This window comes from Mytilus trossulus, chromosome 2 (assembly GCF_036588685.1).
Source record: "Mytilus trossulus isolate FHL-02 chromosome 2, PNRI_Mtr1.1.1.hap1, whole genome shotgun sequence".
NCBI lineage: Eukaryota > Metazoa > Mollusca > Bivalvia > Mytilida > Mytilidae > Mytilus > Mytilus trossulus.
Window position 1 is genome coordinate 13,763,585 of NC_086374.1, and position 10,855 is coordinate 13,774,439.

The window sequence follows — 10,855 nt, forward strand, 5'->3', positions numbered from 1 at the left end:
AACAGTGTTGTTATGGCAACAAAACATGTTTGAACACGATGATTTATTTTTGGATGAAATGTAAAAGGAATAATTGAAATTTGTGTTTTAAGGTGTAAAACTATAATATCGGTAAAGATATTGTATTTCATTGAACGAAATCCGATATTAAACCTTGATGAATAGAATTCGATTTATTTTTATTTGAAAACCACATAAAGTTTCATTTTAGATCAAAGGAAGTAATTCCATAGTATTATGAGAAAGTGACGTAAACCCGTTAAAAATCATTGATTTAATAACTTGTATTTTGAAAAGACCCTACTGATGATTTTATTATCCATATGATGTTTGCACGAGTGTAAACTTTTGAAAGCAGCTTTCCTTTAACAGTTGTCAGTAAACACAGCTGAGTATATATAGATAAAAAAATTAATGTTTAATTTGAAATAATACTCCTTAACATATTCATTATATGTACATTTATGTCATATAACGTGTAGAAAAGCCTGTAAACTATTATTATGGTTTTATATCACATATCTTAATGGTTGTATACATGTACGCTGTTGTTAAAATTCATTCTTGAAATTCAGTGTTTGCACTTTCCTACACTCCATAATATCCTTTGAAATCAACCGAAAATGTTCCGGTTAAGGGAAACTGATATTTTAACTAGAAATGTGGTGGTAGGGGTTGATGTAGACACATAGGGAGCTCTGAAAGAACGAATCCTAATCAAGCAGAGTTGTCGGACCGACCGATCCAACCTTAATTACATCCTATTGCTGGTCCATCAAGCTGAAATGACGATATTTTAGTGAACGATAGCATAGATGACACAGATGTGTCAATAGATATAGGAAGATGGGGTAAGAGTGCCAATGAGTTAACTCTCCATGCAAGTAACAATTTATAAAAGTAAACAAGTATAGGCCAAGGTACGGCCTTCAACACGGAGTCTTGGCTCACACCGAACAGCAAGCTATGAAGGGCCCCCAAAAAAACTAGTGTTAAACCATTCAGGTCGTAAAAAGAGCGCGATGAGGACGTAGTGAGATCGTGGCCTAGTGGGACTGCGGTAGTATCACAGAATGCAAGCTTTTACAATTATATAAATCAGTCTTAGTATACAACCAGATACAGACGAATCCTGCGTCTATCAAACCGTTGGCATTATAACTCACAAACGCAGTTTAAATCGTCATACAAGTAATTACAGAAACGAGCATACATGTAGCAATACAAAATTAGATCATATCATCTTTATAAATAGGAGAAGGCACAATAATACAGGGATGTAGACGGTGAGGACATGACTAGAGTTACACATGCTTTCATGACAACATAATCTCTGTGAACAGCCAAGTACTAGGTAACCATGGTCTTTTAACAAACATTCATTATATTCGTACAATGGAGTAGGTACACATTCTCCTGAGGAACAGGTTCTTATGACGGATTCATATCGCGTCTTGTTGTCATGCATTTGGTACAAAACTTTCTGAAACAGAAATATTGTTAAAATAAAAGTATTATTCATTAGAAAAACCGAAAGTTACTAAAAAAACAACAGAACATACTTTTTTTTTATTAAAAGTTTTTTTTTAAACTATTGGTTTATATGACCTGTTTCAAATAGTGTCATGCAGGAGAGGCAATATCATTTTAAGGGCCTGCTTACCCTTCCAGAGCACCTGGGATCACCCTAAGTGTTTGGTGGTGTTCGTGTTGCTTAGTCTTTAGTTTTCTTTTTATTGTGTCTTTTGTACTTTTATTTGTCTGTTCATTTTAAGCCATAGCGTTGTCAGTTTATTTTCAATGTATGAGTTTGACTGTCCCTTTGGTACAATGTATCTTTCGTCCATCTTTTAAGCGTATGAATTACAACAAACTACTTATCTTAGATATTAAACAGAGGTATATTGAGACTTTTTAGTTCGATGCCAGCTCATGATTTCTATACTGTTTTATTGTTGTTGCTATCTCAAATCTCCAATATAACTGTCATAAAGACTATTTATTTCGGTATTGATAAGATGAACAGAAATATCACAAATAAATATCATCAAGACTAATATTTCTAAAAGACTAATAAGCCCATTGTATCTAATTTTCAATATAAAGCAACTTTATTGAAGATTCACTCATTTTAAAAAAACAACTTGTCCAGTTTGTTTGAAATTGCAGACTGCGATACCAGTCAGATTTTTGTGGCGTAAACATTGTCAGCTTTATATCACTGTATTGATTATGTTGAGCTTTTCATGGATATTGTTTTATGTCAATGAGATGCCGTCTTGTTGACACACATCTCGTTTTCTTTAGCGACTCATTTTTCAAAAAGAAATGTTTTGAGAAAAAAATATAATAAAAAAAATGAACATTTCAGAAATATCAAGTATTCATATTCATTAAATGTCGTTGGGGTGCTATCGCATTAAATACAATGCTGATGTTTCGTCTTCTTTTATTATCTATCCTCTATTTGATAATGACGAAGATAACAGTAACTTTCAAATCAGAAATGTTTTCGGGTAAATGAATGAACTATGTAAGATTAGAATAGACAAATTAGAAAAGTAACAAGAGCCGAACTGACGAACATATCGGCACATCCGATGAAAAGTAAATTTGATGAATTACTTATAATTAAGATAATTGATGGGAAATCTATTGTATCTTACCAAACAACTTTCCCCTTGTTTACACGAGACCTTCTCCGCTTTATAATTGTTCTCAGGATCACCATCGCAGTCATCAGAGATACATTTCCAACACTTTATACCATAGGTTCCCTCTGAAAAACAGTACGTATTGTTTAGATTTAAAATTGTCAGAAAATAATACATTCTATGTAAAACTAATTTGTAGCTCCGTCTTATTTGATTTCATATGATATAAATGAGTTAGTCATCGCTTTATACCTGTATAAGAGACTAGACGAGTTGTGGTAAAGGATGAATGCAGACCGGGTGTCATGATTTCTGTTTCCCGAAAAATACCTTTTGAGCTATCAGGAATATTATTACCGAACTTGGCAAAGATCACAAAAACTTAAAATTGACTAAAATTTGGGCAAAGTTTTGGTTTCTGAATGTTATCTATTCAACCTTAATTTATACTTACAATCTCTGAAAGGGACAATATTAGTATATCTTTTCACTTACAATCTCTGAAAGGGACAATATTAGTATATCTTTTCACTTTGAAAAGATATACTAATATTGTCCCTTTCAGAGATTGTAAGTATAAATTAAGGTTGAATACTAATATTGTCCCTTTCAGAGATTGTAAGTATAAATTAAGGTTGAATAGATAACATTCAGAAACCAAAACTTTGCCCAAATTTTAGTCAATTTTAAGTTCGCAGTCATTTAAAACATTTACCGACTTTCCTTATTTCCATATTTTTACTTATATTTTAAGTGTTTTCAATATGCATGAATTATTTACCACTGGACTTCAATTAAACAAACAGCAATCAAACAAGCATGTTAATAAAAAGTGGTCTGTAAATCGAATTATTAACACTTTTGGTTTAATATGAACTAGATATATTGTTTAATATAAACAAGATATATTGTTTAATATGAACTAGATATATTGTTTAATATGAACTAGATATATTGTTTAATATGAACTAGATATATTGATTAATATGAAGTAGATATATTGATTAATATGAACAAGATACATTGTTTAATATGAACTAGATATATTGATTAATATGAACTAGATATATTGTTTAATATGAACTAGATATATTGATTAATATGAATTAGATATATTGTTTAATATGAAATAAATATATTGATTAATATGAACTATATATATTGATTAATATGAACTAGATATAATGATTTATATGAACTAGATATATTGTTTAATATGAACTATATAAATTGGGTATATGTTAATAAGTCAGCAACCTAAATACCAACTTTATCGTCATGTATAATTTGTTTTAATGTACTACTTATATTTTGGTGTACTTTTGTAGTGAAACTTCTATTGTTTAATAAACAGATACAATGTCATTTTTTTTTTATATATAATTCATTGTATAACATCATATTGAAGTATCACTTTTTTTTTATTAAACAATATATTGTCTTCACGACTGAAAATAAGTGTTACGCAGTAAAAAATTTGATAGATGCTTCTAGTGTGAAACTTTTGACATTTAGTAATTTGTTTCACTTTATCTTAAAAGTATCTGAACAATCTCTATTGAAGTTCGATTTCCGATGGTAGTACATAACTATTGATCAAACGAACCACTATGATAAAATGAGGGACATTATTTTTATATACAAAACGACTCAAAAGGTGAATACGGATACCATGAAAAGAAAATGTCAATATATCTTAATAAAACTAACAATAAAAAGCTTTCCATCAAACAAACACTTTTTGTGAAAGATACAATTTAAAAAAATCTTAACGTCATATCATAAAATATAAACATAAGGGAATATCAAAATGTAATAAAAAACAGAACCTAAATGGAAAAGCACGTGTCAAGTGTAGCGTCTATTTGGCTGTATGGGATATATAGATACGCATCAACGTCAGTGTCAAGGAATTTTAAAAAGTATGACTTGTTTGGGTGTTAAATAACTCTTGCAACAACTTTTTGTCGTGGTAGTACATATAACAGTTGAATACGTAAGTTGGTATGTCTTAACGAACAAATACTATAAAAACCCATAGACCCTCTCCTCCGGATTAAGCTTTTTTAAATATCAGGAACGTTTCGAAAGAAACAATAATGGTAAGCAAAATATGTATAAATAAACGTCAAGCTTTACCATCAAATGAGTTGTAATAATGTTTGTGAAAGTCTGCGTCATGTATGAAAGAATAATCTCACTTTGAAATTAACATTACGTTTTACCCCTCCCCCGCCTAAAGAAAACTCTGGGATCATAACATCGAAGATAGTGCAAAGCTCTTAAAAACAGTTATTTGTGTTGTAGTTTATAATTCGTAGTAAACAATCCTTGCAACATAGAATTTGTTCTGAATTGTTAATAAGTATCATGCATTTACTGAATAAAAAAGTTGATGTACCTGGATGACGATTCATTTGTGGCAGGGAATCAGTATACATTTCTGGCAATTATAATTGGTCAGAAAGCAAGACACCATTCGTTCGATGCACGTGTTACATTAATTAGCTGATACCTTTAAGGATGCGGAAGTTGTTAAGCTCGTTTTGTAAGCCTTTTTTTTATACCGTGTATCTTAATTACAGAACCCATCCATTAAACTTTGATAATTGATGTTCGATTTCCGATTGTTTTATGTCAGAATACAATATAAAGACAAAATTACTTCAAAGACAAAGTCTATGCGTTATAACAAAATGACAACAGGTCAATACAAAAATAGATTAAGATATTAAGTTACATAGAACTTGGAACGAATTCAATATTCCTGTTCCATTTTTGGAAGAAAAAGATATTAAATAAAGTTAAATGCCACCAGTCTATATTGAATGACGATTTTCATAAAGAAATAACAAAGATTTCAGATGTCTGCATTTTCGAATAAAATTGTAGAAATAATTCCATTTGCTTTACCTTCAAGTTCTATGTAGGCAGTTAAATCATCGGGTTAGATCTTCATTTAAAGATATGAAAGAATTGCCATTGTACTTGACACAATAGAGTACACGCAACATACCTAGCGATATTCGAGTACTCGCCAGGTGCACACAAAAAAAATCAGCCGAAATAAAAAAAATATGAATATGTGTATTATATAACTGTCTTCCGTCAAAAGTAACGGTAATTATTGTTCATTTAATAATTATAAAACATTAGCATGTACAGTGCACAGTGCATCTTTATTAAAATTGACATAAATAGGTCTGGGGAAAAAAGCTACTAACTGCGAGCAAATGACTATCGATTCAACAAAATTGTATCCTTGATTGAAAAAAAATCATAAAACCGGGTTTTAAAAAAGACGAGTTACTACTTTGAAAAATGGCTACGCGTTAGATAATCCATTAAAATAAATTGCTGCTATACAAGTCGTAAACAAATAATGTGTTCCCTTGTCACCATCTTACGGTGTTTATATATCTCAACTTGTACGATTCGCTCGTGTATGTAACAATGTTTTAGATTTTAACGAGAGAAATTTATGTATTACTGAAAAATTATTACACCAGGGTTTTCGATATCACAAACTAGTCAAAACATTTACTAAATTTTATCATCGGTATAAAGACATCATTCGTAAATATAGCTCAACATGCAGACTTCTTATACGTTCAGGTATTTCACATCCAATTTTTTATGGAAATATTCTTTATAAAGCACAAAGGTGTCAGTAATCACCTCAGAAACTTACAAAACCTTTGAATAGACTTATAAAGAAGGGATATGATTACGATACTGTTGTCAAGTCATTAAAGATTGCATATTTTGGCGTTAATATTGAGTTACTAATAAGGCCTTTGCATCGGAACTAAACACATGTATTCTAAAAACAGTTGTTGGCATGACACGGGTTATGTTCTTCTCATATATGTTATGGTGGTATGATACTAAACCCCTAACGGGAAGGATTGTGCCTGATGTTCATATGATGAAAGCATAATCTTTCAGTCAGTTTAATTGAAGTCTGGAGCTGGCATGTCAGTTAACTGCTAGTAGTCTGTTGTTATTTCTGTATTATTGTCATTTTGTTTATTTTCTTTGGTTACATCTTCTGAAATCAGACTCGGACTTCTCTTGAACTGAATTTCAATGTGCGTATTGTTATGCGTTTACTTTTCTGCTTTGGTTAGAGGTATAGGGGGAGGGTTGAGATTGCGCCTGTCCCAAGTCAGGAGCCTCTGGCCTTTGTTAGTCTTGATTATTTTAATTTTAGTTTCTTGTGTACAATTAGGAAATTAGTATGGCCTTCATTATCACTAAACTAGTATATATTTGTTTAGGGGCCAACTGAAGGACGCCGCCGGTTGCGGGAATTTCTCGCTACATTGAAGACCTGTTGGTGACCTTCCGCTGTTGTTTTTTTATTTGATCGCGTTGTTGTCTCTTTGACACATTCCCCATTTCCATTCTCAATTTTATAAAGTAATCTGAAAAAAAATCAATCTCATTATTCAGTTCTCGTTTACATCGCTACTTTGAAACTGACAGGGGGCAAAGTTCTCAACTCAAATACTTCAAATAGGACTGAATTTTAAATATGGAACATCTTTAGCAATATAATTAGAAAAAAAATATTCACCTTTCTAGAGTTTACGATGGTGATACTGTAGTTGCGATTGGATTATTTTGCTTTGATTGAAAAAAAACCAAAAAACTTATTATTGAGTAGTATGTATAATTATGCATCATATCTGAAACTTAACCTTGATTCTTTGTCAATCTAAATCGTTCAAATGCTTTTTTACTTATATATATATTTGTTTAAGATGACCAGTACCACAAATAGTTCATGCATATTATTTATGAGAACAAGTTAACGACGGACGCCGCTTTGGCAAATTTGACTTTCAGATTTTTTATTTGGGACTTAAATGGTGAGAGGTAAAATTTTAATGCGCTTTCAGAATATTGCAATTTTACATTGGTGATATGTTTAATAACGCATGTGGCTATCGCGTGTAACCTAATTTTTTGTTGTTTTCCCTTTGATATTAGTTTAGCTAGAAAGGCGTCTTAAATAACATTCAATTTTAAAACGCAAATTGATTGAACTTCAAAGCGACAGCTTCCGTAGATATTCCACAAATTGTGCAGTAAAATCACTGGTTTTAAATGGAATCGAATAATTATCTCGTTTACTTTCATTTATATGTAAGAACTCTTCAATTTTAACACAGAAGTCATTCTTAATTATTCGCCTTGGTAGGAACACATTAATAGCCCCCTTTATGTGATTCAATAATAATTTTCTAGGTTTACTTACATACTTTAGCTTATTTTATTTCTATATGAATAAGACACAAAACACAACAGATACTCATACCATTAAGCTATTTCGTGTCTATTTCACAGAAGAAAACACATTTTGCAATCATTATTTATCGTTTTATTTCGTACTAAAGTAATCAGGTGTTTCTGTTTCATTATTTTCATATTTATCATTTTCTTTTTATGCCTTAACTTGTTGGTTATCAAATAAAACAAAGATTGAGTCTAGATTTACGGCGAATTACTATGAATTTGCAAAGGAACTTATCAAATTGTGTTTGAAGCTAAGATTTAGTCAACACTTTAAAAGTTGTTGGATTTCTTCTTTTCTGATCCATGAACGGGACTGATTGTAATAATATATTTTGATTTTTAACTCTATAAACATTTATGTAAGATACAATCATAGATGTAATGGGTACTATTTCAAACGGGATAGCACATCATCATTTTTACGGAAATGATTTTAACCGTGCCCGGAAATTTAGAAATTATCCATGTAAACTTGTCGCTCCTTTAAATAAACTTATTCTTAAAGGTTTCCTATTCAACACTGTAATAAGATCATTGAATATTGTTTTTATTGGTATAAATATTGATTTTGTTATCAGTAAATTAAAAGCTAATTAAATATTACTAGAATGTTATATACATATATATATTCATGGATCTACAATCTGTCGATACCTGTAACTTGGCATTGCACAAGGTCATGTTTTTCTCTGACTGTTTATGACGTCTTTACACTAAATCCATTGTATGTTGGATGTGTACGGATTGATTGTTTAGTCTTAGAGGCATGATTTTTTTATTAGTTGTTAGTGGCTTTGAACTAGCCGTCAGATAACTGCGAGTACTCTCAGATATGTTCATTGTGCCTTTTTGTGTCGGGATGTATAAGTACCCGGCCACGTCCACTTTTATTTTTGTCCATCTGATGAGTTAAGCCTTTTTCAACTGATTTTTATAGTTCATTCTGATGTTATACTGTTATGCCACTGTTCCAGGTAAGGGGAGGGTTGGGGTTCCGCTAACATGTTTAACCACACCACATTATTTATGTAAGTGCCTGTCCCAAGTCAGGAGCCTGTAATTTAGTGGTTGTCGTTTGTTTATGTGTTACATATATGTTTTTCGTTCATTTCTTTTTTATAAATAAGGCCGTTAGTTTTCTCGTTTGACGAATTGAGGAGAACGAGTGTTTGCTTCGTGCCAACGTAACGTTATATTGACGAATCCTCTGTTAACAAAACTTGATTTCTCTAAGCAATAAAAAAAAATATGTTGAGTTTTCTTACATGAAATAAAATAAACAAGAGGCATGAGAAATCGTAAGTCGGTTTAAAACGCGGACAATATCAGCGCTAAAAGAAAACTACGGAAAAACAAACTTTCAATTATATTATTAAAATCACTCTGTCAGATATACTTGTTTGACAAGAAAAGAATATAAACAAATACAGTCACATTTACACCCTATATTTAAATCAGTTCACAAAAATCTGAAGACTGAGTAACACAGACCCCACCAAAACAAATGATAATTCCAGGTGCTCTTGAAAGATAGACCGGTCCTGCGTCAATAGAGGCAGCGTTGCAGGGTGCAAAAAATGTCAACATCAGTGTACGGGTTGAAGGTTTAAAATGACATGTATTCTTAACGAGACTGTGAATGTTTTATAATGATTCGATTGTATTAAAAACTTATGAAAAAGATGCAACCACCTTTTTATAACGACTAATAACGCAGTTTTCTGATTTTCTTTTCGAGTAAAAAAGTTACACAACTGATATCGATAACCTGTTGTCATTAAACGTTTATAATTTAACACTTTTGCGTATCAATATTATAAATTTGAGAAGGACTTTATTAACCCACTTGTTGAAATAACACTATGGGAAGATAAAAATAGGCAACAGAGGAATTTTTCATATAGTCACATGATGAATATATATATATAATAAATAGAACTAATTAATAGACAACATGTACTTTGTATTTTTCTTAAGCCTGTTTTTTGTTCAGTTTAATGTTGAGATGACTTACTTTCATAGGTATGTAAACTTACGGATGCTAATGAACAACAATCCTAATTTCATCAAAACTGCTAAGTTGTTTCTCATCACTAGCAATATATTGCAATAAAAATACACAGCATCGCATTATTTGGCAAAATTAAACATTGTAGATCCACAAAAATAGAGGCCTTTTACAGGAGTAAATAGTCATCATGTCTTTGGAAATTATATCATTCTTGAAAACGACAAAATAGAGCTCTAAATCTCACAATTCTTGTCAAATTCCACAATCACTTGTCGTGGTTGATGCATTTTCCATTGAGCGAAATAAGCATCAAAATGAAATAAACAATTATCCTCTATAATTATATGTTGGAGTTAATCAAGTCATTGTTTTATCAGATGCCACACTCTATTAATTCCCAAACATATTCTTTATCCGTAATAACTTCTTTAGATCAAAGATTGTATTGATATAACAACCTGAACAAACTATTCATCATAAGCAATTCATTACTACAGTAAGAATTAGTAACATTAGTAGAACTGTACACATAATATATAGTTAGAAGGTTATAAAGTTAACCTATTCATTTGGAACAGTAAATGTTTAGCGTAAATCTGACAATGAGACGATACCGATCGATATGTATAAAATAGTTAAATATAATTAAGTATACCAAAAATAACACAAAACCATTTGTCATTTAATTTACTTTAGTTAAATGTAATTATTACCCACTTCAGAAAACATAATTTCTTTATTTGATAATTTGGATCAAATTGTTTATACAGTTTAGTTCCACCTTGTTAAAATTTAAAACGAATTGTTGAATGTATTTACAAAACGTGTTTGGGTAAAAAGACACTTATGTTTGAAGTTTTCAAATTAAATCTCTGATTGCATTGTGTTA

The 10,855-nt window shown here is 30.9% G+C and overlaps 1 protein-coding gene across 1 annotated transcript; it reads right to left on the reverse strand.

Annotated features, from left to right (window-relative positions):
* Window positions 1-1,174: 1,174 nt before the first annotated feature.
* LOC134704924 (uncharacterized) lies at window positions 1,175-10,625 on the reverse strand. Its single transcript, XM_063563706.1, has 3 exons — window positions 9,992-10,625; window positions 2,667-2,779; window positions 1,175-1,483 (listed from the first exon to the last, which is right to left on the reverse strand). Exons 1-3 carry the CDS (start codon window positions 10,044-10,046, stop codon window positions 1,235-1,237), a joined length of 417 nt encoding a protein of 138 aa, XP_063419776.1. The 5' UTR covers window positions 10,047-10,625; the 3' UTR covers window positions 1,175-1,234.
* Between the last annotated feature and the right edge of the window lie 230 nt (window positions 10,626-10,855).